This window comes from Erpetoichthys calabaricus, chromosome 3 (genome assembly GCF_900747795.2).
Source record: "Erpetoichthys calabaricus chromosome 3, fErpCal1.3, whole genome shotgun sequence".
Classification (NCBI taxonomy): Eukaryota; Metazoa; Chordata; class Cladistia; order Polypteriformes; family Polypteridae; genus Erpetoichthys; species Erpetoichthys calabaricus.
The window spans coordinates 240245670-240272535 of record NC_041396.2 but is presented as its reverse complement, the minus strand read 5'-3'; the positions used below and the strand labels follow the sequence as shown (position 1 = coordinate 240272535).

General features: G+C 36.7%; 2 protein-coding genes across 2 annotated transcripts; both read right to left on the bottom strand.

The window, feature by feature from the left end:
• Nucleotides 1–2366: 2366 nt before the first annotated feature.
• LOC114649489 (trace amine-associated receptor 1-like) lies at nucleotides 2367–3383 on the bottom strand. The gene has a single exon (XM_051924190.1). The coding sequence runs from the start codon at nucleotides 3375–3377 to the stop codon at nucleotides 2367–2369; it is 1011 nt and encodes a 336-aa protein (XP_051780150.1). The 5' UTR covers nucleotides 3378–3383.
• A 19286-nt stretch (nucleotides 3384–22669) lies between these two features.
• LOC127526938 (trace amine-associated receptor 1-like) lies at nucleotides 22670–23977 on the bottom strand. Its single transcript, XM_051924178.1, has one exon. It carries the CDS (start codon nucleotides 23959–23961, stop codon nucleotides 22939–22941), a length of 1023 nt encoding a protein of 340 aa, XP_051780138.1. The 5' UTR covers nucleotides 23962–23977; the 3' UTR covers nucleotides 22670–22938.
• Nucleotides 23978–26866: the final 2889 nt, after the last annotated feature.

Below are 26866 nucleotides of genomic sequence, written 5' to 3'. Positions count from 1 at the left end.
AGGCTATTTCATGGGCAGGTGTGGGCAAGTCTGTCATTATGTCATTATCAATTAAGCAGATAAAAGGCCTGGAGTTGATTTGAGGTGTGGTGCTTGCATGTGGAAGATATTGCTGTGAACAGACAACATGCAGTCTAAGGAGCTGTAATTGCAGGTGAAAGAAGCCATCCTTAAGCTGCGAAAACAAAAAAACCCATCTGAGAAATTGCTACAATATTACGAGTGGCAAAATCTACAGTTTGGTACATCCTGAGAACGAAAGCAAGCACTGGTGAACTCAGCAACGCAAAAAGATCTGGACGTCCACGGAAGACAACAGTGGTGGATTATCGCAGAATTATTTCCAATGTGAAGAGAAACCCCTTCACAACAGCCAACCAAGTGAACAACACTCTCCAGGGGGTAGGTGTATCGATATCCAAGTCTACCATAAAGAGAAAACTCCATGAAAGTAAATACAGAGGGAGCACTGCAAGGTGCAAGCCACTCATAAGCCTCTAGAATAGAAAGGCTAGATTGGACTTTGCTAAAGAACATCTAAAAAAGCCAGCACAGTTCTGGACAGATGAAACCAAGATCAACCTCTACCAGAATGATGGCAAGAAAAAAGTATGGAGAAGGCGTGGAACAGCTCATTATCCAAAGCATATCACATCATCTGTAAAACACAGTGGAGGCAGTGTGATGGCTTGGGTGTGCATGGCTGCCAGTGGCACTGGGACACTAGTGTTTACTGATGATGTGACACAGGACAGAAGCAGCCGAATGAATTCTGAGGTGTTCAGAGACATACTGTCTGCTCAAATCCAGCTAAATGAAGTCAAATTGATTGGGTGGCGTTTCATGATACAGATGGACAATGACCCAAAACATACAGCCAAAGCAACCCAGGAGTTTATTAAAGCAAAGAAGTGGAAAAATCTTGAATGGCCAAGTCAGTCATCTGATATTAACCCAATTGAGCATGCATTTCACTTGTTGAAGACTAAACTTCGGACAGAAAGGCCCACAAACAAACAGCAACTGACAGCCACTGCAGTAACGTCCTGGCAGAGCATTAAAAAGGAGGAAACCCAGCATCTGGTGATGTCCATGAGTTCAAGACTTCCGGCTGTCATTGCCAGCAAAGGGTTTTCAACCAAGTATTAGAAATGAACATTTTATTTCCAGTTATTTAATTTGTCCAATTACTTTTGAGCCCCTGAAATGAAGGGATTGTGTTAAAAAAATGCCTTAGTTGTCTCACATTTTTATGCAATTGTTTTTTTCACCCCACTGAATTAAAGCTGAAAGTCTGCACTTCAACTGCATCTGAGTTGTTTCATTTAAAATTCATTGTGGTAATGTACAGAACCAAAATTAGAAAAAAGTTGTCTCTGTCCAAATATTTATGGAACTAACTGTATACACAAATCCTGGTAAAAATGTAAACAAACATACATATAATTTTAGAAAGCTGTATTACAATCTTACAAATCTTTTTAGAAAAATATATAACGTACAATCCACTTATTCATCAATTTGTCCCTTTTCAGACAAAATTACTGAGTTATTTAAGTCACAAAAAGAAAAATGACAGCGGTGTACACACTAGTTTAATATAGTACATTAAATGTATTAGGGTATACTTAAGACAATTTTCAAGTCCATAAGTTAAAAGTTATATCCCTTCAACCAAACCAATTGACGTGAAAAAAGCAAAAGGTAACATTCACGTACAAAGAAGAATGAAATAAATGGGATCTTACCATATAGTTTTAAAGAAGTATATAATTTGTTTTACAATTATTTTTGACCAATAGGACCAGGACACAGTGATTACGAACTTTCAGTAATACAAAACAAAATATTACACTTCTGTTGAAAATAATACATTTACAATTAAACAGCTGAACCAAATACACAATGGTAAACAGCACAGAAAAAACAACATCGGCATAAATGACTGAATTTCTTTCAGTGGCTGCTTACAAATTCTAATATTCACTGCAGTGAAAATCTGTTTCAGAACTTAAACTTTATAAGAAATGTTCAGAAAGCTTGCGAGGAAACTATAGTAAACCTTGCCCATGCAGAACATGCTGTTTTTATATTTTTGTAGCCAATGATGAATCATTGTAATAATGTTTTCTTAATTATTGTTGACAAGTACACAAATGCCAAACTAGATTCATTATCTGCATAATAGTTTTCATTAAAATATTATCTGGCCAAGAATGTGTACTTTTTTTTTTTTTTTTTTTAAATTTGTAAATATCTCCAGTTGTTTTTGAATCGCATTGCCTATTGCAGAATGCAAAAGTATACAGTACAATAATAATTAATTTTAACTTTTGGATCAAAACATGCCTTTAGATTATTTTATTTTATTCAGAGTAAAGCTGTGTTAAAGAAGAGTTGTTTTTAAAAATTTCTCCAAATACAATTATTTTGAGTGCTTTTCTAAACCATGTGTAAAAGAAGGCATAAATAAGCGGATTCAAAGTTGAGTTTAAATAAGCAAACCAGATTAAAATTTCCCCTATTAATGCAGGAGCTGAAAAATTGAAAATGGGGTCAAGAATACTGCAGAAGAAATATGGCGACCAACAAATAAGGAATACACCTACAACTATTGAAAGAGTTTTTGCTGCTTTAGTTTCTCTCTTCCTTGAAGTTGATTTTTTTTTGTCTTCAATGGTTTGTGCTTGTTTTCTTGCTACTGCGAAAATTTTCACATAAATAACTATCATGATAAAACCAGGAATGTAAAATGATATTAAGGAACAAACAAGTCCCGATGTTTGGTTTAGTATTAGTGTGCAACCCCCAACACAGTACAAAACCTGACTATCAAAATTTTCCATACCTCTTATGTTAAGTCCTAAAAATATAACACCAAACCCAAACATGGCTGATAGAGACCAGCAAATGAGAACAGTTTTACCTATTAGTGATACACCAATTTTAGTGTGATATACTAGAGGATAACACACTGCACAATAACGGTCAACTGAAATGAAGGAGAGATGCAAAATGGAAGTTGTGCAGAGCATCATGTCTGTGCTAGAGTGAAACTTGCAGAAGAAATCCCCAAAATACCAGCAGGTTTCCACTGATCTGATCATGCTGGGTGGCATCACAAGTCCTCCAAGTAAAAAGTCTGCAACTGCCAAAGACAATGTGAGGAAGTTTGTTGGAGTGTGAAGCTGTTTGAAGTGAGAAATGGAGATGATCACCAAGAGGTTACCGCAAAGTGTGAATGTTGTTATTGTCCATAGAGTCATATATATGAGAACACGGGCAGTTATGGAATATACTTGTTTAGGGCATGAATTTTCTATGGATGCATAGCAAGTGTAACCATCCTTTGTGATTCCTCTTTGCGTGAAATTCATTTTTTATTCAGCCTAAAAAAATAAAAATACATGTAGGACAGTATATTTATATTAACAATAAAAGTCCTTTATAAATTAGAATTTAATTTGAGCAACAGTATAGTATAAAGGTATTTAGTTAGAATGTCTGAATCTATCTAACAAGATTTGTAATAGGAACTGGCTTCTTGTTGTTTATAATAAACTGATTTCACCTAATTCACCTGTACAATGTCAACATTTTTCAAAAACTGACATTTTTGCTCAAACCTATTGCATGCATATTTTTAGATGAATACCATAAGCAATTTAATACATTTATGGTTTATATAATGCATGTGGTTCTAAGCCACCTATTATCACAATTACTGAGCACTGAAGTAGTAATTAGTTGCAGATACATTTAAAATGTAATCACTTGACTTAAAGGAATATAAGTGACTAAAAACCAAGACTGAAAGTCACATGTACCTTTTCACCACTTCTTGTTGACTTTGCACACAAATGACAAACATAAAACTTACCTCATCTGTGTACTCTATTTTATTGTATACTCTGCAGAATTGGCTTAGGATGATTTTCCTCTTGACGAATAATAAAAAACATTATGTATTACGTATCATTATGACTCAACAGAATTAATTATTTTAAATTATCTTTTTTTAAAATAAAATAATCACAAACTAATTTTTTAATTATCTGAAAAAATACATTATATTGTCATGGATTTAATCATTATTTTTCTTACCCTTACGTTTTTGTATTGTCACACTTTGCTGCATACTGGTTTTTGTTTCATATGACTAGGGTTTTTATATATACTGTTCTTTGTAGGATGAAATAAGTAGCATTATGACATGAGACTTCACAAACACTACATTAACTGTGTTTCGTCTCAATGGATTTGGTGTACGTCTCATTTATTAGTTGTAAAAAAACTAATTGAGTCCCACAGTGCAATCATTTGGGTAGCTCTTCGAAGCTACTAACTTTAAAAGTGCTTAATACGAAATACAATACAATAGTATAATGCAATTTTTAAATGTATAATTTGATGAAAAATAAACAAAATGACAATTGCCTTGAGGAAGTCATGAGGTAACTACCTCAACCTCAATGTGCGGCTCCCACCATAAAATATCAGTATATGGAAGTTTATATTCTACTCTTCCTGGAAAATGCCCATAGTGATCTTCTATGTCTTTTTAAATTATGTAATTATTTTTTTTATTTTTATCTCTAAATTATTTTCCTTCCCTTACTCCTTTGCATCCCTTTAGCCAGTTCAATTAGTCTAAGCATCAACATCTTTGCTTTGCTGCAAGACACTATCATTTCCAAAACACTCAATAAGGTGTGGGTCTCTGACTTAGATGACATTGTCATCTGTGCCCTAACCCAGTGACTATTTTTAAAATGAATACAGCCCTCAGCCTCAATTCTGTTAGTATAATGCTTTCAGCACCCCCCAACAATAAGCACTGGTTCATCGTTCACTCTGCCTTCCTGTGGAGTAAAAAAAAGAACACACTGCCATTAAACAGGCATTGGCATAGATAATGGTTATGGCTTGGAACTTCAGTCTGTAAGGCTGTGGGTTTAAATCCCGCTACTTACACCGTGTGAACATGAGCAAGTTACTTCACCTGCCTGTGCTCCAATGGGAAAAATAAAAGAAATGTCACCAATTGTATTTAAAATGTTGTAATTGGCCTTGATTAAAGGCATCATCCAAATAAATACATTTAAACACTTCACACTGACTTAAGCCAAAGAGGAAGGTGGTGTTTCCTTGCTGGATCTTGAGCTGTTCCATTGGGCGTTTACATTGTGACTAGTGTGGCATTGGGTGTGCACCTATGCTGCCCCTTCCTCATTGTTGCTGCTGGAGTCCATTAAGGTGTCTCCAAGTACTAGTGCCACCCTACCCTTCCCTGGTAATAAACTTAGGGTTTAAACTGTAGGTCCCATAATCATATATATTCCAGAAATATGGCATGAGGTTGAGTGGTGCCTTGGCCTTTGTCCAGCCTGACATACACAATCTCCTATTTTTCACAATGTGGCCCTGCACATTGGAGGTGGTCCCATTATGGTGTAGTCTTGGTATCTAAAATCTTCCTTTTTTATCCCCTCATCTTCCTTTTTCTTGTACTTAAACCTAGGTCATTTTTTAAAGATCCTACGATTCTAATCTCTTCTGCCCTTGCTGCCCATCCATTGTATAATTTCTTGCTTACACTTGTATCCATACTATCCACAATGCTTATTAAGGCATCATATCACCTGTTACCAAATAACTCAGTGTGGCTCCAAGATTTTCCCTTCTCTCCTTCTATTTAATGGAATTTAATGTTTAGGAAATGTCTTACTGGTACCAAAGAATTCTAATTATCATCAACAATAACAACATTTATTTATATAGCACATTTTCATACAAAAAAGTAGCTCAAAGTGCTTTACATAATGAAGAAAAGAAAAATAAAAGACAAAGTAAGAAATTAAAATAAGACAACATTAGTTAACATAGAATAAAAGTAAGGCCCGAGGGCCAGGGAGGACAGAAAAAACACAAAAAAAAAACTCCAGACGGCTGGAGAAAAAAATAAAATCTGCAGGTGTTCCAGGCCACGAGACCACCCAGTCCCCTCTGGGCATTCTACCTAACAAAAATGAAATAGTCCTCTTTGTATTTAAGGTTCTCACGGAAGGACTTGATGATGATGGTCATGCAGACTTCTGGCTTTTAACACAATCAAACACAATTAAATTTATCCAACAATTATATGCCACCTCCCATAAATGCCAGGGGATTCTCCTTTGACTCTAAATTGTCACTATAGTTCCTTGAACATCCCAGGTATATTTTTGTGTATGTTTTGGGACTGCCCCTCTGAATTCAGTTTTTGGCCTGCTCTATCTGGCTTTCTTATTCTCTTTATTATTTTCAATTTGCTTTCCCATATTTTTCTACTATACTTTTCTTCACTTCATTTATCTGTTTTTCAGCACAGGCTGTTTGTGTTAGGGACAGTGGCTAAATGAAATCTCCTTCTCCTTCTTTCTGGAAGTCTTTTTTTAGTTAGATTTTTAAAAAATTGTCATCGCTGCGACAGCTGACTAAATTGGCAGGAGAACTGGTCCCACCTTGTCCTGGCCACAGCCCTAATCCTTAGCTTTTCTTATTCTTAATGGGGTCAGTGCTCTGCTGTTCCCTCACTTGAATGTTGCACAGTTGGGTTGGGTTGGATTGTGTTATGGGGTGTGAAAGCTGAGCACTGGGTTTATCTTTAAATTGGCTTAAGACTATACCTCTTGCTTTTCTTGCTCTACTAACAATTCTACAGAATGTAGAAACCTTTTTTTCACTTTTTCCATGACAAAATTAACAGCCTAATTAACTATTGTTACTTAATCATTCTTTTAGATTCTTAAGTGTTTTCCTTCTCCATCTGGCTCTTTTACAAAATGTTTCTTAATTTCATCTTCATACTTTACTTTTTAATTGTAACTTGAGGTCTACTACTTGTATGCACAATCCCGTCTCTAACACACATAATTTGCTCAGCCTCCATTTCCTAGTCCTGACTGTCAAACAATAATGTAAATATTTCTGTTTCTGTGCCACCTGCTTCGAAAATAGCTTCTGTGACCCCAACATTAAAAACTCAGGGCTTGAAACAATCAAAACAATTTTTGCCCTCTTTCAATTACAATCCCTATCTAAAGTTCCAGAGCACGATGTGGCTCCCCAAATCATCAATTAACTTTTAACAGACTGATGGGCTCCTTTCAGTCAGGATTTGAGGGAAATTTGTGAATGTACCCAACCAGGTAGATCTTCTTATGTAATAGTTAAGCCTGCCATACCATAAATACTATGTGCTGTTGGTACTTATCCTAAATCAGCATGCACAGTATAGACTTTTGAAAACATTTCTGTTATTTCTGTCTTCATTGACCGTGCACCACCAAATTTAATTCTATTAATAATACTTTTTTAAAAAATGTTTAAAAAATATTTTAAAACAATGACTTAATTCAACTTCAAATAGCAAAACCTGTTGAACTTATTAATTAATCATTTATTTGTTTAATTGCTTTTATGATTTGAGACTTTTGCCATACAGATACATATTTTTTCTCAATCACCTGGCCCCAAAAGAGCTGGTACAGTAGCCTCTGACTCACCTTTGCTAGGAGGAAGGCTAAGTTATCACTTACTGCAAGGTGAGTAAATTCTTTGCTCATTTAGCTCATACGAAGGTTAGTCTTTGCTACGTTTTCAGTTGATTTGCTTTTGTCACCTCTTTGTCACTGAACCATATGCACCAGTTTAAATTCAGCATAAAGTGACACTGTGGCTAATGAAGAACCACACCTACAGATATGGCAGACCTTAATTTACTTAATCTATTACAGTAAAGTTTTAATTTCAGGAATACACTTTCTTTGTTCTCTGGATTCTTTAGCAGGCACTTTAGCAGATTCCATTATTGTCTTGGTTACACACTACTCTGAAAAATAAATACACAGTTTCTGTTAAGAATAAAGCAAATTGAAATGATAAGGAACAGCAATTCCAAAACTGAGAGTGCATTATTCTAGGAATATTAAGAACTAATTGTGTTTGTGGTTTAAAATCAAATGTTATGCAATAGGTGACACAGTCCCATCTATATTAGCCAATGTATCACTACTTTATCTGATGAAAGAGATGTGGGTTCTAGAGTTTAATATATTGGTGAATTATAATCAAAATTAAATGGAAAATAATAAAACTTACATGATAAAAATGTGCATTAAAGTAAAAATGAATTAAACAAAAAACATACAAATTAAGAACATACCTATTTTCAGAAAATGTGCCCACTTGTAGTGTAGAAAAAACTCTACAAGAGTTCCTTTGTTCATCAAACTGTCCATGTAGAGAGAAACTACTGTGTTATTTAAAGAAACAAACACAACTACTGTTTATACGGCAATCTAATATGTTAATTAATGTTAACAGCAGACGTGAGAAAAGAAGACAAAAATTTTTAACTTTTTTAAATCCAATAAGTGAGTTAAATGGGTATCACTTCAACTATTCTGATGGAAGTGAGAACAGCAATAAAACAATGTCATTAACAAATATATGTATAAATTGGAAACTCGGTTTTGTTATTTTGCTTTAAAAATTATATTAAATTAATTACATTTTTATTGAAATAGGAAAAATTGAAATATTAAGCCAATTTCGAGCAATTATCGACATGTTCTCTAATATGAAAACTAAATATTAAACATCCCTTGAACTGACCAAACAATACAAATGGAAGGCAGCTCAAAACTAAAGTAACACTAAACCATTTTCAAAATAAATTACTGAATGTCTTTTAGTGCCTCATGTAAAAATGATCCCAACCACATTGAAAATCTATTTCACAACTTGAAGTTTAAGACTCAGGCAAAAAGTTTATAAAAATGGAGAGAAAGCTGAAACAAAGCTTCTCCACAAGATACATACTTTTTTTGCAGTTAATGATCCATGGAATAATAATGGGAGGCTCTTAATATTTTTTATTTTACATGTATAACTAATCAGGGCACTGCAAAAATTGTGCATCTAAATACAACATCTTGACAATAATATGAAAAGCCTTTAAACTTCTTAACAGTAGAGTTAATTTTGCAGAGTATTGCATTTTGCAGAACACTAATATGTGCCATAAAAATGAACTTTTCAGGTTGTGTGGGGGCTGAATCTATTTTTGTTTTCTTTTCCTGTTTTTTCATTTTGTCTGTACTGATTTTGAAGTACATCTGTTATGTTATTAATATTTATTTAATTGAGTAGCATGCCACTGTAATATTCTGCTTTTTTAAATCAAAACAAAAAAAGTAAATAAAAAACAATGAACCTTTCATCTGGAATCAAAACATGTATTCATGCTGTTTTGCTTTATTTTATTCTGCGTTAAGGTTTCATTAAAAAAGAGTTCTGTTTAAAAATTTCATTAAATACAATTATTCTGAGAGCCTTCCTAAACCATGTATAAAAGAAGGCATAAATAAATGTTGAGTGTAAGTAAGTAAATGTTGAGTTTAAGTAAGTAAACCAGATTAAAATTTCCCCTACTAAGGCAGCATTAGATAAAACAGCACCTTTAAATCATAAGGAGGTTTCCTTTAAACGTTCAGCTCCTTGGTATAACTCAGAATTGCGATCTATGAAAGCAGCTGGCTGACGCCTTGAGAGAATGTCACGTAAGACTGGCCTCACCATGCACATCCAGGCCTTCTCTGACCACCAAAGAGCTTACAGAGAAGCACTAACTGCTGCCAAGAACACCCATTATGGCAGAATAATAGAAAGTGGCCAAGATAACCCAAGGGTTTTGTTTTCTGTAGTTAATAAACTACTCGAACCCACATCTGGCCCAACTACCTCTTCTACTGAAGTCTGTGAGAAATTCCTCCACTTTTTCCGTAACAAAACAAGATCTAAATAATTCAACTAACATAAATACATCATCTGTTTATATCTCTCCCTGTTTTCCCACTCCATCCAGCTCCTTCTCTAAGTTCTCACCAGTCACATCTGCGTTTGTTAATAACCTGCTTTGTAAGATGAGGCCAACTACTTGTGTACTGGACCCCAACCCCAGCACACTACTTAAATCCTGCTTTCATGCCATAATCCCAACTGTTACAACAATAATAAACTCATCCCTTATGGTTCTGTGCCGCTCACTTTTAAAATCGCTTCTGTAACCCCAATGTTAAAAAAGTCTGGTCTTGATGCTGACAATCTTAACAACTTCCGGCCTATTTCCCACTTACCTTTCCTGTCAAAAGTTCTCGAGTGTGTTGTAGCTTCCCAACTCACCAATTACTTAACCTCTAATAACTTGATGGAACCCTTTCATTCTGGTTTCAGGGCGCGGCACAGCTGTGAAACTGCTCTGCTACGGGTAACCAATGATTTGCTTATGGCAGCAGACTCTGGACAAACCAGCATATTAATTCTGTTAGACCTCAGTGCAGCATTTGACACTGTCAGACATGACATTCTACTGTCCAGAATGGAGAACATGCTGGGTATCTCTGGCACCGCCCTCTAGTGGTTCAAGTCCTATCTGACTGATAGGCAAGAGTTTGTTAGTCTTGGCAACAGCAGATCCAGCTCAGCGCCAGTCACACAAGGAGTTCCTCAGGGCTCTGTCCTCGGCCCTCTTCTGTATTTATATGCTTCCCCTTGGCCATATTATACGTAGCTATGGACTGGGTTATCATTTTTATGCAGACAATACTCAACTTTATTTCAATGTTAAAAGTGGAACTTCATCAGAGCTTTCTCAGCTCACGACCTGCCTTAGTGAAATTAATACCTGGATGGAGCAGAACTCTTTAAAATTAAATTGCAACAAAACTGACCTCCTGCAAATTGGGACTAAAGTGCACCTTAATAAAATGAGCTCCTTCCCAGTCCATCTTGGTGGTGATCTCATCAGACCTGCCTCTAATGCAAAGAATCTTGGTGTCATTTTTGATTCCTCCCTTTCTTATTCCACCCACATAAACCACATTAAGAAACTTTCTTACTTTCACCACCATAACATATCCTGTGTTCGCTCCTTCCTCTCTTTTTCTAATGCTGAGAAACTTGTCCATGCTTTTATCACATCCCGCATCGATTATTGTAACTCGCTGCTGGCAGGTGCCCCTTCTAATCTTATATCACAGCTCCAGCTTATTCAGAACTCGGCTGCAAGAGTCCTTATACGGACCAGCAGCAGCGAGCACATAACACTCATCCCGCTCCACCTTCACTGGCTCCCTGTGTCTTACAGAATCGAATACAAAATCCTACTAATAACCTACAAAGCCTTAAACGACCTTGCGCCAAACTACATCAGTGACCTTCTCCATCACTATGTGCCTGTCCGCCCACTAAGGTCCTCTGATTCTGGCAATCTTGTTGTGCCCCACACTAATCTACACTCCATGGGTGACAGAGCCTTCAGCTGTATAGCGCCCAGACTCTGGAATGACCTACCGAAATTAATCAGGTCAGCTGACTCCATGAACTCTTTTAAAAAACAACTCAGAACTCATCTGTTCAGGAAGGCTTTTAGCTCTACTTGACTTTACTACCCTTCTCTCAGTTTTCCTTTATGTCAAGATACTCATGTAACCTGTATGTGTGTGTGCTAGACCATCAATTATGTTGTCTGTTAGGCTTTTTTCTCTGAATTTACTGTCTTATATCTTCTTTATGTGTTTATCTGGTTTGTACAATGCTATATACTGTATAACCTGCCATTCTATCTTAAACTCGGTGAAGTGCCTTGAGCATGGGAAAGGCGCTATATAAATAAAATGTATTATTAGGAGTAGAATAATTGAGAAAAAGATCAAGATTGCTACAGAAGAAAAATGTGACCAATAAATAATGAATACACCTACAACTATTGCAAGAGTTTTTGCTGCTTTGGTTTCTCTCTTCCTTGAACATGATATCTTTGTTCGATAGAAGATAGATTGTGCTTGTTTTTCCACTACTGCAAAAATTTTCACATAAACAGCTATCATGATAAGTCCTGAAATATAAAATGTGACAGAGACCAGGTAACTAAAACAGTTTTACATATTTTAGTGTGATATTTTAGAGCTGGAGTAGTCAATTATGATTTATGGAGGTCTGGATAGAGAAAATGTCCTCATGTACAGGTTTACAGCATCATCAGGTTTAAGTTTCATTATAATTTAGTTATACATTACAATTAAATTATAGTACTAGGGTGTTGCACCGTGTTAGCCATTATGAATGTAGAGAAAAGCCAAGCAAAATGACACCTTTTATTGGCTAACTAAAAAGATTACAATATGCAAGCTTTCGAGGCAACTCGGGCCCCTTCTTCAGGCAAGATGTAATCAAATAAAATTAATTTATATACAGTATATTGAAGTAGCATTGCCATTGTATCAACATCTGCACTATGTGAAGTCAATGACTCAAATCAAACAAAGAAAGCTATAATTCAATGCCATTTAAACAATATTTATTTTCAGTGCAACTCTGGACTATGAAGGGCTACATACAATAATAAATAAAATAAATAAGAAAAAATAAATAACAAAAGTAAAAGCACGGTAAATTTGACATTCAGCTGTGAATTATAAATAATAAGTACTTTCATAATAATAATAACAAGTTTTAACATTTCAACAAAAAAAAAAGACAGCCTCATATAAAACTAAAATATATAAGAGTTTTTAATATGTGCACAACTGAATAGGCTTAACCAGTTTCACAGTAAATCTGAACATCTTTAAATAACTGAACATACTGTATCTTCCCCTCTTTCTTTCTCTCACATCCCACTGCCTACTTTCTCTTGTTCAGTGAGAGAAGTAAGGTCTTGCTTGGTCTGCCAGGATTTTATATCTGGGATAGAATGGTGTCAGTGCCATCCTCGTGCATGTGTGAAGATTGTCATCAGTGAGCCTTGAATAATATTTGTTTTTTAATATGATCATGGTGGAGAAAGCTGTCTCACAACTGTATGTGGAGCCAAACATGGCCAACATGTACAGGACCACATTCCTCAGGCATGGGAAAGCTGTCAATGGGACCTTTTTAAACCAGAAGGTGTCAGAGTCAGTTCCTCCAAAACACTGTTTCAGAGCCACATCTCCCTGGAGATCAATCAGTTCCATCTTGAGAGGCCCAGGATTTGCCAACTTAAAGAATTGTGTGGGTTCTTTTGAGAAACCCCTAACATCTGTGATCAGGAATGGATTCTGCATAAACAGGGTGAGCCACTGTCCAAGACTGAAGGTACTGAAGCGGTTGCTGAAGTTTACAGTCAGCTTGTCAACAAAGTCAGAAAAAGTAGATACATCCTTCTCACCCTGGACCTGCTCCTTCAGTGTAGGAAAGTGTGCACAGTCTTCCCTGAGCACCTGAAGTAGAATTAGAATCACAATTGTTCAACAAGAAAGAGATTTGCTTTGCTTTTTTATATTAAGTTGTTATGTTTGTAATATTTGTAATGCTATTATAATGTTATTAATGAAGAGGTTGTGCAGGGATGTGTAAATAAAAATATGAGCAGGTGTGGTGCATACCTCAAGTTTCCTCTGGAATGTGCAGGCAACTGTCATCAGGTCACACATAGAATTGTCCTTCCCCTGTAACTTTAAATTGAAATGATTCAGGGGTGAAGTGATATCCACCAAAAAAGACACAATGTCCATCTTCTTCTTGTCTTCTAAAAAGCGAGAAAACAGTGTTGCCTTTTGGATTTTCAGCTGTGCAAGGAAATCATGGTGTACATCATCGTAACATACTCATCTGACAGGCTGGAGCACAGGAAAAACTGATGAATGATGCAATGGTAAGAGATGAGCTCAGGATTATCCTCATTCATTCTTGCCACAGGTCCTCTCTCCCTCCCTACCATGGTAGGGGCTCCATCCATGGTTATGGAAATCACTTGTTTCAGCTCAGTTCCCCTCTTCATTAACATCTCCTTTATGGACAGGTAGATATCCTCTCCTCTTGTATTGGTCTTAAGAGGTGTGACACCTAACAGATCTTCAGAAAACTCATTCTCCATGTTGAAGAATCTGACATAAACTAACATTGTCAGACATATCAGTGGACTCATCTACAGCTAGGTCTATGCATGGAGCCTTTTGGATGGCATTCATGCAGATGTTGTAGCACATCTCTGGTTAATAGCTCAGTGTTCTTTGAGGCTGCTGATACAGAGGTATTTATTTTATTTTTTTCACAAAGCTCATCTTTTTGTTTTCCCTCAAAAAGGGCATTGGCCACTGCACTCCTTGACAATGCCTCCATCACTGAATGGTTTTTTGTGACGTACCAAAATCTAGGCGACTCTGAGGGAACACTCGTTAGCAAGTTGTTGGCCAGTAAATGAATGTGTTAAAATCCTCGTTGACCAATCGTAGTTGGCTTTAAGATCGCTTATTTTCTGTAGCCTAACTGGCGAATTTAGTGGGTAACTTTTCTCAAATGTAATTTTATGCTTAGTTTCATAGTGCCATTTCACATTCCCACTTTTAACCACTGCCACCGTCTCAGATCAGATGAGACACAATGGTTTTGAGCTCCCTATTGTAAGTATAAACATAAATGCCTCGGTCCATTCCGGATTAAAAGCCCAGTTTTCAGTGTGTCAACTTTCCACCATTTAGCAAAAGCCATCACACATTGACTCACAATTTTGACGCTTTTCTCCCTCTTGTCTTCTCACTCCTTTATATTTTTCTCTCCCTGTCACTGCCACTGCCACAAGAGTGCCAGCTGTTTTCACGTGGAGTACAGGTTTTCTCCGCCTCTATTTAGTGAAAGCCCGCCCTACTCTGCCTGTGATTACCTGACATTCTTGCCTTCACCTTGACCAATCTCAGTCTTCATGCTTAAACCCAACTAACTCGAACCAACGAAGGCAACAAGTACTGGCCAATCAGAGACATGTAGGAGGTCCCTTTCACTGAGCAGCAGTGTAGAAACACTGTCAGAAAAAGTCAGGAAAGAGTCGCCTGTAAAAATGTAAGCTCCACCAAAACTAAATAAAATTCAATGATATGTCTGTTCTGGGTCTGGGTCCGGACAGAACAGAGTCTGGGTTTGGACCCAGACCGCGGTCTGCCTATTAGTGACCTGTGTTTTAGAGGATAACACACTGTACAATAACAATCAACTGAAGTGAATGAAAGATGCAAAATAGAACTTTTGCAGAGCATCACGTCCATGCCAGTATGAAACTCGCAGAAGAAATCCCAAAAATACTAGCAGGTTGCCACCGATCTGATCATGCTGGCTGACATCACAAGTCCTCCAAGTAAAAAGTCAGCAACTGCCAAAGACAATGTGAGGAAGTTTGTTGGTGTATGAAGCTGCATGAAATGAGAAATAGAGATTATCACCAAGAGATTACAAGAAAGTGTGAAGGTTGTTATTGTCCACAGAATCATATATATGAGAACATGAGCAGTAATGGAATATACTTGTTTAGAACATGCATTTTCCATTGAAGCATAGCATGTGTGACTCTTTTGTGATTCCTCTTGGTGTGAAGGTCATTTTTATTCTAGGCCTAAAAAGAAAATGATAACATTTTAATAATGCACAAAAGAGTACAGTAACTCATAATAAAACACTTTTTATAGCAACAGTATTTATTTTTAGTATTCAGGATTAGTTTGAATTACATGAAATAAAGTATAAAATGATAACAGATTTACAGTTCTAAGTAATAACAAGATTCAATGGACTTCATTTGTATAATCCTAACATAATACAAAAATAGCCAACATTCATTTGACAAACTATGACATTAACATTCTTTAGACAACTATGACTTATATACATAATTAAATACATTTATACTTTATCGAATGCATATGACGCGTAACTGCATATTAACACAATGGCAACTAGATTAGAATTTCATATCTTATATATTAAGAATGTAATCACTTATAAGGCACATAACTGAACAGTAATCAGGACTGGAATTTACATGTAGCCACCACCACCACAAGACTGCACAGTAGCAGTAACCACCAAACTTATCTAAGATATTTTTCCTAGGAAAATAAATCAGTGTGTCCTGTGTACTTGCAATAGTGCTTTTGGAATGATTTACTCTTGTTAAAAATTAGAATTCTATGTATCAAGAACAATCAGCAGTAGTAATTACTGTAATATTTGTTTTTCAAAATAAAATAGTCATCTGCTATTTTTAGTACTTTTAAATAACCTGAGAAAACTCCATGATCATTAATTTAAAAATTACTCTTAATACACTTACACTTTTGTCCTATTAAACCCTTGGTGGAATACTGAGCTCTGCTTTATTTAACAAAGTCTTTTATATTACTGTTTGAAGGATGAAAGCCATAGGAGTTTCACATGTGATACCACACAAAAAGCACTAACTGCATTTTGTCTCAAAAGACTTGGATTACATTGCATTTATTAGTTGCTAAAACATCATTACATCCCACAGTGCAAACATTTTATAGTATCTGGCCAGCTCTTCATAGCTACTTTGTGTAAAAGTGTTTATTAAGAAATACTACACAATAATGCAAATTCAAAGAAAATACAATTTTAAATAAAGAATTAGATGACAAGTAAAACAAATAAACTTACACAAACATAATGAGAAATCTTTTCACAAGAATAAAACATTATCAACATGTCATGAAATGTTACACAAAACAGCCACTCTGAATATGAGAAATGATTTGTCAAGAACAGTCCATTTAGCTTTGCATCGATTGTCATTTGTTTTATTTTCAAAATATTATCAAATTAAAAACACCCAAGGTGATATTCTAAACTATATTATTCAGTAACTTAATCAACACATTCATAATTTTATTTTAAAAGTATATCTTTACACAATTTATTTCTGACAACAGTATGTTCTGTGTATGCTGAAAGTTCTTCCTCTAGAGCTAATTTTATCATAACATTGCTATGATATACAATATATTTATAATTTTATAGGAGTGATTTATGTAAACAAAATAAGTGGTAGAAACTTTTACACAAAGCAGAATCTGAGTATTTTGTTAATGACATCTACATTAGAGCGTCTATGTCAGGTCACTATTCAAGGAGTGGATGTTGAAGTATTGCACTCCCAAAAGTACTTAGGGGTCCACATCAATGACATTTTGGTTTGGTCTTGTAACACAGAGGAGGTATCTAAGAATGGGTTTCAAAGAGGCCCACCAAAATAACAAGCTAATGTAAAGGGTGGCTCAGTTATGGGAAGCACTCTGGAACCTCTGGAGATAGCAGTGAAAGAGAAAAAAACAAAACTGAGTGCCGTTATGAACAATGCTGCACATCCTGTGTCTGATACACTAACACTAGTACTTTAAGCCAATTAATTAATCTGCAGAAGTGTGTCAAAAAACGCTACTTGGGCGCCTTCATACCAATATCAATATGTCTGCATAATGCCTCATTGTGACTGTGACTGCCAATCAGATGTTGTCTTTCTTATTCATTTTTAATTAATAATTAATTTTTTAATATTCTATCTGTCTCTATATACGTATGTTTATTTATTTATCTATATATTTATTTACAGAGGTTTTGTAAAAAGCCAAATTCCCCCCAGGGGAAGAATATAATTTTATCTATATGTTACTTCAACACTAAAGCTTAAAAGTTGAGAACTTACAATTTGACAGCTGCTAAATTAGATTGCTCACAAAATCTTCAGTGGTACTGCATGTGTGATGGTTAATAAATAACAACATACTGCAGGTTTTGTTTTGGGGCTTGGATCATCATGTGTCGACGTAAGGTATGAGAGAGACAAAGTTCACCAGAATTGCTCCTTTCTTTGTTAATGGCAGGGACTGAGAATTTATTTTGTACCACTATAACTTTTCTTTTTTTTTTTAATCAGGGAATGTACCTCAAAATTTTGATCCTATTGTCACAGGTGTCTGGTCACACTTACAAGTAATCTAACTTAGACACCATTAAAATATCCGACTACGCCACCCAGTTTTATTAAGAGACTGGGAACTCCTGAAATTTACCAATAATAGCACACAGGTTTCTTTAAATTGGGCGGTGAGTAAACACACAATGAAAGACACAACAGTAATTTCAGAAAAAGGCAACAGTAATTCTATTGTACAAGACAATATAAGGTACATTAAAAAGATAAACGAACATAACAGAACCTAAACATATCAGGAATTAATTTCCTTTTTTGTAAAAGGAAAATACACAGTCCACACTCTAAAAGTCCGTAAAAACAAGAATTGGAGGATACAACCTTTAGTGGTGCAGAGTCCAGTTTGGGCACTGTGTTACCCTAACACTTAATTGTTCACAGAAGTTGTGTGAAATTGTTGACTCCCTGTCAGCGTCTCTTCGTTGTCCCTTTTTCTTCCACTCTGGGCTCCTTGTGTTGCTGGGACCTAGGCACGCCTCATTTCTCGTCTGTCAGCTTTACTGGGTCCTTTCATGCAGATTTCCTCTCTCGCTGAACCCACATCCGGCGTCTCTTTGTGGAGCTGTCTCTTCCTCCCTGGAAGTGTTGCCGTCCTTGTGCCTCACGTTGTGCCAGCCAGGTACCCTAGTCTGCCTGCGAGCCCCTGTGCCCTGTCCGAGTGTCTTGGCAGCGTTTCCTGTGGACTCTCCCTTCTGCCTTCTGCTGGCCAGCAGTTTATATTTACTTCACCCCTCTGTTGTCAGTCCTGGACAAACAGTTTAATCAATCGCACATCTAAATTGCCTGGGTTTAACAATTAATAAAAACACAAGTTAACAAAATGTATGGTTACCAAACATTAATAAGTACAGATATGCTGATTAGAAACCAATATTTCCAAGCCAGGTAAATACAGACATTCTTCTAAGGCCAAACTTCAAAGCAGTGATTCCCTTGCAGGAAAGCAAATACCATTAATAAGTACAGATAGCCTTTTAACTTCTCACCCCCCAGTCCCAACAGTGGGTGCCTAATGGAGCCACCCAGTGCACAAAAAAAAAATGTAAAAGTGTCCCCCTCTGACACTATGTTTCTCTTTCCTTCCTTCAATAGAGTTTTGTGGATTGATGAACCATACACTGTGGACCCTGGCATCCTGCACTGGATTAAATGCATTTGACAATGTACTTAGTTTAAAGCTTGTGATTTAAAGCAGAAATAGATCATAAAAAATGTCTACTAGTCAATCCATTTGGAAAACAGATCATTAACAAGCAAAAGTAGACTTTGATTTGGGTACTTTGAAAAAATTGCAGCGTGAAATAATGCAGTCATTTTCAAGGTGATTTTCTCAAGTTTTAAAGTAGTGCATATTTTTTGACATTCTTCACCTGAAAAACTACCCTCCAAGTGGATGCCTATGGACACTTAATTATATATTATGACTGAGGCTTAAGAGATTATGCAAGACTTGTATTTGTAAATAAAAACACCGATTTGCACAAAATAAAAAAAAATATATTAGGTAATAGCATTTTTTTCATAGCTTCTTAAATGATGCAAAATTATGTTGTATGTAAATCCTTAATGCACTTTCTCTTTTTGTGCTATACCCAGCGTAGGAGACATTTTTAGAAGTGTAATGTTAATGTTAACTTTATAAAGGTATTCTTAGTAAAGATAAATGTATGGCTTTGCATTTATACATGGAATAAAAGTAGCAGTAGGGTGCTGTACTGTGTTAGCCATTATGGATGCAATGAGAAATCAAGCAAAATGACATCTTTTATTAGCTAACTGAACCAATTACAATATGCAAGCTTTCGAGGCAACTTATGCCCCTTCTTCAGGCAGGTTTTAATCAAACAATAAAAGGTCAATAAAAGCCAATAAAAGGTGTCAATTTTCTTGAGTTCTCATTGCACACATAGAATAAATAATTAGATAATGGAAGGTTGTTCTTTGACCTCTATAAGCTAACATGTTAATGAAACATTTGTATTACTCTTCTATAATTATACAGTAATATCAAAATAATTTAACAGTGTGTTTGCCGATGTCAAGGTACAATGACACACTGTTTTTTGACTTTATACATTAACTTATACAGTAAATCAATGTAAATATTACAGGTTGTACTGTAACATACAGTTTACAATAGCATGCATAGTAAGATACTTTATGGTCATCTAGCAATTTAAAAAAAACTTTAAAAAATATATAGGCTTAAAATGTAAACATAATGAATAAGAAATACTTTTCAATTTTTTGCATGGTATGGACTTTTTTGATCTATTTAACTACTTTTCTTTGAATTTTGATAAAAAGTTTTCGAAGTGAAGATACATGGACTTTGGTATTTTTTGTGTCATACCTAAGGATTGACCCCAATCATCTCAGTAGGTGTAGAGCTTAATAAACGCTTAAAGATGTGCTACATCCAGGAGGCCACAGTCTCCAAAGAAAGAGATGTTTTGTGTCAGTGGAATGGAACACAAACATGAACTGGAGTTCAAAGTGTTTGCAGACATGCATTAAATTCTGAGACATCTGCTTAAAATAACTCACACCTACCATAAAAATCAATGTATAGTTTGTCTCTGACCTTTTGTGTATTTATAGTACTATTTCCAGTATTAGAGGAGTACTATTTCAATATTATCCATCCATCCATTTTCCAACCCGCTGAATCCGAACACAGGGTCACGGGGGTCTGCTGGAGCCAATCCCAGCCAACACAGGGCACAAGGCAGGGAACCAACCCTGGGCAGGGTGCCAACCCACCGCAGGACACACACAAACACACCCACACACCAAGCACACACTAGGGCCAATTTAGAATCGCCAATCCACCTAACCTGCATGTCTTTGGACTGTGGGAGGAAACCGGAGCGCCCGGAGGAAACCCACGCAGACACGGGGAGAACATGCAAACTCCACGCAGGGAGGACCCGGGAAGCGAACCCGGGTCCCCAGGTCTCCCAACTGCGAGGCAGCAGCGCTACCCACTGTGCCACCGTGCCGCCCAATTTCAATATTATATTTTCGTGTATTCTTTAATCTCTTCTGTAGTGATTCCTTAACATTACCTGCACCAGATGATTTAGGTAGAGTTCCTATTCATTGATCATACACTTACAGAACAGCAGGTTGTAATCCCAAATATTGTAACATGATTTCCTGTGATATCTGGTATTAGGATGTTTGCAGCAGATCCGTCAACTTCTGTAAGTTGTGAGTTGGTAGTGCCACAGATCGAATTTGTTTTGAAACACATCCCTCAGATATTTGATTGGATTTATATCTGAGGAAAGCAGCGCCCTTGACTGATCTGACAAAGAAGAAGGTGCCAAACAACGTGGTATGGGATGCTAACACAGAAATTGCATTTGGTGACCTAAAGAAGGCCCTTTCATCAGCACCAATCTTAAACACTCATAACTTTTTTCATCCTTCAGATGGACACTTCAGACACAGGTCTTGGTGCCATGCTGAGCCAAAGTGTCGATGGTGTTGAACACCCCATCATGTTCCTGAGCTGGAAACTGCTGGACTGGGAAACCAGGTATGTGGCAGTGGAAAGGGAGGCCTTGGCAATCAAATGGGTGATTACACAGTTGAGATACTACCTCTTGGGCTGTGAATTCACCCTGGTTACAGACCATGAACCTTTACATTTGATGGCCTTACACAGGGAATCAAACCCACGGGTCACAAGGTGGTTTTTGGTTCTACAGCCTTACAAGTTTTCGATCATTTACAGCCAGGGTCCTCTCCAAGCCATTGCCAATGAACTTTCTCCAGTTCACAACCTCTTGGTCAGGAATGCCCAACCCAATGCGTCTGGGCTGAGGGGGAGACTCGAAAGAAGGTGATTCCATGTCAAACCAGGGGATGGCAGAGTGTGCTAATCCTTTCTCTTTTGTCCTTGCAGACCAAACATGGGAAATTCCACCTGGGCTCAATGACAGCACTTCCAAATCAGGGCCTGATGACGTCACTTCTGGTTCTGGGCCCAATGACATCACTTCCCCTGCCTGACTTTAAAAGCGGCCATATTCCTTCTGTCAATCAGTTCTGTTTGGACTGACATCCGTAGCAAGCTCACATTTATCTTTTTTGTTTTGCCTATTTTTGCAGCCATACTCCAAGTATATTGGAGGCTGCCCCAAACCTTTTTCTGTATCAAGGCATATTCCCGGGCGATAAATCCATCATATCTGAATATGTGTTTTCTAATCAATTTTGGTTAACAAACCTGATGGCATTCACTATATGAAAGAAACAAGCTCTGTGTGGGACATGTGTCTATTACAATATGTATTCATATAAATCGACATTCTTTGGACGATGGGAGGAAATCAAATTACAATAAATTAAACAAAGTCAAAAATTAAACCAGGTTTCAGGTGCTGAGAGACAGGGCGTTGCTGACAGGGCGTTGCTGTAAACAACGTAAAGTAATAACTATGAAAGTATTGTTTGATATATGTTAAATGTGTCAATACAATGCACCCTAAATCTAAGTAAATGTACACTTGCACTGGTTGGACATGTGTAACCAGAAAAAGCTTTGCAAATAAGCAAAACACTTTAAAAAACAGAAAACATGCACAAATGCTTACTAATAGAAAAACTGAATGAAAAATATGAAATTTATTTAAATATTTACTACGTATGTCCACAAAGTCTGGGTGATAAAGCGCAAGTAAAATTATTTGCATTTTTATTAAATTAAACTGTATCATTAATTATTATCAGATACTTTAATATACAGTGGTAACATTAATATGAAAAGAAATTACTGGTAACACTCAAGCATGCTACATTATATAGATTATTTTAAACATTCATATTTTATATATATTAAAAGGTTTTAAAACAGCATTAATTGCACATTACAACTTTTTTGCCTTCAAGGTAAACCCTTACATAAAGTACAATTCACAGATAGTAGGATACCTCATAAACAAATACTAAAGTACATTTTGCTTTGTCAAGCTTATGAATGAGTTTTCTTTAATAACAAGTGACATTAAAAGTTTCTAAAATATCTAACATAATAAAATTGAAAGCAACTTTACTATATTCATTTACTCCGTATAAAGCTTTGTTAATGATGAGTTGCTTTTAAAAAGTTCCCCGAGTATAATAATTGTGACAGCTTTTCGGAACCATGTGTAAAAGAATGCATAAATTAGTGGATTGAAAGTTGAATTTAAATAAGCAAACCATATTAGAATTTCTGCTACTAAAGCCGGAGTCGAGTAATTCACATATAAGTCGATACTGCTGCTGAGGAATAATGGCAACCAGCATGTGAGAAATACACCAACCACTATTGACAAGGTTTTTGCAGCTTTTGTTTCTCTTTTCCTTACTGCAGTTTTGTTCCTGTCCTCAGCAATTTCTTTCAAAGATCTCACCTGTCTCCTTGCGACAATGAAAATCTTAAGATAGATAACTACCATAATAAAACCAGGTATATAAAATGATATTAAGGTGGTAACCAGTCCTGACACCTGATTTTGTATAAATGTACAGCTCCCAACGCAATAAATAGCCTGTTCATAAAAATTTTCTATACCTTTAATGTTAATTCCTAGAAACAAAATACTAAATCCAAACGTGGCTGATAGAAACCAGCTAATAAAAATAACTTTGCTAACTAATGCTAGAGTGATTCTACTGTTGTATGTCAGTGGACAACACACAGCATAATAGCGGTCAACTGAAATGAAAAACAAGTGCAAAATGGAGTTTGAGCAGAGCATGATGTCTGTACTGGTGTGAAACTTGCAGAAGAAGTCCCCAAAATACCAACAGGATTCAACAGTTCGGATCATGCTGGGTGGCATTACAAGCCCTCCAAGCAGAAAGTCGACAGCTGCCAAAGACAGGGTGAGAAAGTTTGTCGGAGTGTGAAGCTGCTTGAAATGAGAAATGCAGATGATTACCAACAGGTTTCCACATAGAGTGACTGTAGTTATTGTCCATAGAGTCATATACATGAGAACACGAGCTGTGATTGAATGCTCTTGTTTAGGACATGAATTTTCCACTGATGTGTAGCAAAACTGAATGGCTTTTAAGATCCCACTTTGATTGTCATTCATTATTACAACCTAATTTTTTGCCTAAGGGGAAAAATATTCTGTTATAATTCAGTATTTAAATGAGTGACAGCAATAATGTCTAATGAGAATTTAGCCCACTTAAGAAATTAAAATTTAAAACAAGGATAAGTAAGGAAAAGCACCCATATTCAGAAAAACACAAAAATAAAACCAGGTGTAATGTATTTATACAATTAATTCAGTAAGTGAGTGAATACATTACAGAAAACAAATAGAAAGAAGACAAAGAAGCATTGTATAACACTGAAACTTTCAAGTGATTGCAGATACACTACTCTTCACATTTCCAAATTTCCATACTGTTTACATTCTGAATTTCCCATTGTGATTCCAACGTACCTTTGTTATGTTATTCTTTGGTGAGATCACATAAGGAATTATTTACAGTTGGATCTTCAGTGTATGAGTGGCACTACTGTTTCATAGATCCAGAGGACTGTGTTCAAATCTAACACCTCCTCATATCTTTTTCTTACTCTTCCCGTCTCTGTGGGTGTTTACCTGTTTACCACTGGGTACTCTTGTCTTCTACACACATCTGCAAAGATGTGCAAGTTAGGTGAATTGCTAGTTTCAAGTTGTTGTGATGGGTACGTGTATGAGTGGGACCTGTGATGGAATGGTGCCCCCTTCAGGGCTAGTTCTTTTTTTGTGCCCATAACTGCTGGGATGTGCTCTGCAACCCTGAATTTCATTAAGAAAGTTTGAGAATGTTATGTTATGTCATCTTATCTTATATTCAGGTGTTGCCCAGGGAAGAAGGTCACCTTGAATGATCTCTATGATCTATTGGCATTTTGATAAACAGAGACATCAACACTGACCTCATACACTCTCAATTACGTTTGTAATTAAATATAAATTTACTGCAAAAGACCTCTCTTTGTTCTTTATTATAATGTTGTGCTATTTAGTTTCATGTGTGATACATTGTGACATTGTTCTTTATAACTTCTTGTACTTTGTTATTTTGTTTTTGTTATATCAAATTGTTTATTGTTGTTCATCTTTTTACTTTTTTATTATTTGTGCACATTACATTTGCTAAACATTTTTTCTGTATTTTGTCTTTTATCAGACATTTTTATTTCATTATTTATTTTGCAACTTTTTATTCAAGTCAAGTTAAGTTGGGGAGCATGCACTGGTACAGTGCGTTGCCGCACCCACTACACGATGAAACAACTCGGGATCCCAGTTGGCAACCCCCCAGTCAGAAACATGGTCCAGTCCCACCCTCTGGAAATGACCCTTTATCTGCCGCAGCCAGGTGTTACGTGGGAAACCCCTTGGCCTGGTCCAGCCACGCGGGTCCCCAACAACGAGGATCTTACAAGCTGGATCACCCTCGGGGAAATGCGCCACATGGCCATAATGCCGTAACTGACACTCCCTCACAATGCAGGTAATGTGCCTCATTCGGGACTCCATGAAAAAACGCTCTTTCGACACAAAGTCAAACCAACAGTACCCAAGGATTTTCCTGAGAGACACAGTACCAAAGGAGTCCAGTCTTCATCTCAGGTCACTGGATAGCATCCATGTCTCGCAACCATATAGCAAGACAGGAAGCACCAGGACTCTAAAGACTTGGACCTTCGTCCTTTTGCATAGATATTGGTAGCACCACACACCCCTTTCCAGCGACCTCATGACCCCCCATGCTCTCCCAATCCGTCTATTGACTTTATAAGAAGAGTCACCAGAGACATGAATGTCACTGCCAAGGTAAGTAAACCTCTCAACAAGGTCAATACTCTCTCCGCAATCAGACCCACTGCTGATGACTGTGCCCAAGAGGTCATTAAAGGCCTAGAACTTGGTTTTTATCAGGGACACTTGCAAGTCCAGACACTCAGACTCCTCACTTAGTCTGTCGAGCGCCCCGATCAGAGCCTCCATTGACTCCGCGAAGATCACAGCATTGTCAGCTGGCTTGGAATGCCAGGAAGACAGCCTTACCACCAGCCTGGAGAAGTTCACCCCGGATACAACTTGTTATTGTAAATACTTTATTACAGTTTCTTTTGTACTTCGTCAGTGTACATTTTTAAAAATGTCTTTATGTGATTATTATAAAATTCTTGGTTTTTTATTGATTTTTGTCTGATACACTATGCTTAGGTGGCACAGTGGCGCAGTGGTAGCGTTGCTGCCTCGCAGTTAGGAGACCTGGGTTCGCTTCCCAGGTCCTCCCTGTGTGGAGTTTGCATGTTCTCCCCGTGTCTGCGTGGGTTTCCTCCCACAATCCAAAGACATGCATGTTAGGTGCACTGTGCACCTCAATTGTGCTTGGTGTGTGTGTGTGCCCTGCGATGGATTGGCGCCCTGCCCGGGGTTTGTTTCCTGCCTTGCACCCTGTGTTGGCTGGGATTGGCTCCAGCAGACCCCCATGACCCTGCAGTTAGGATATAGAGGGTTGGATAATGGATGGATGGATACACTATGCTTATTATCACCAAGAAATAAATATATATTAAAAATGAGTATTTTTTTGCTTTTCTGAATGTATTCATTGCTTCCACCTGCTTACCCCCTTGTTTTCCTTTTTCAGTCACTATTGAACTAAAAACAATCAAAAGTTACATTAGGCATATTTTACTTCATTGCTTAAATGTTGAATTAATTAAAACATATTTAATTAATTGAATTTTTATAATTTTTGGATAAAATATTATAATCTTGAATGTGCCTGGTTAGGTTAATATCCATAGATATCCCAAAACCTTAAATAACTTATAATATTGTACAGTAAATTTACTTGAAAAACATTTAACATAAGATACCTGAATATCATGTGATAAAGTGGCCTTGTGTGGAACACTATAGTCCAAAACATCAGGTTAAATGCTACTCACCTGCAGACATACAGTACAGTACATTC

What these genes read in the sequence shown, in the direction of transcription:
- LOC114649489 (XM_051924190.1), bottom strand. Translation starts at nt 3,377, where the DNA reads ATGAATTTCACGCAAAGAGGAATCACAAAGGATGGTTACACTTGCTAT.
- LOC127526938 (XM_051924178.1), bottom strand. Translation starts at nt 23,961, where the DNA reads ATGAATGACAATCAAAGTGGGATCTTAAAAGCCATTCAGTTTTGCTAC.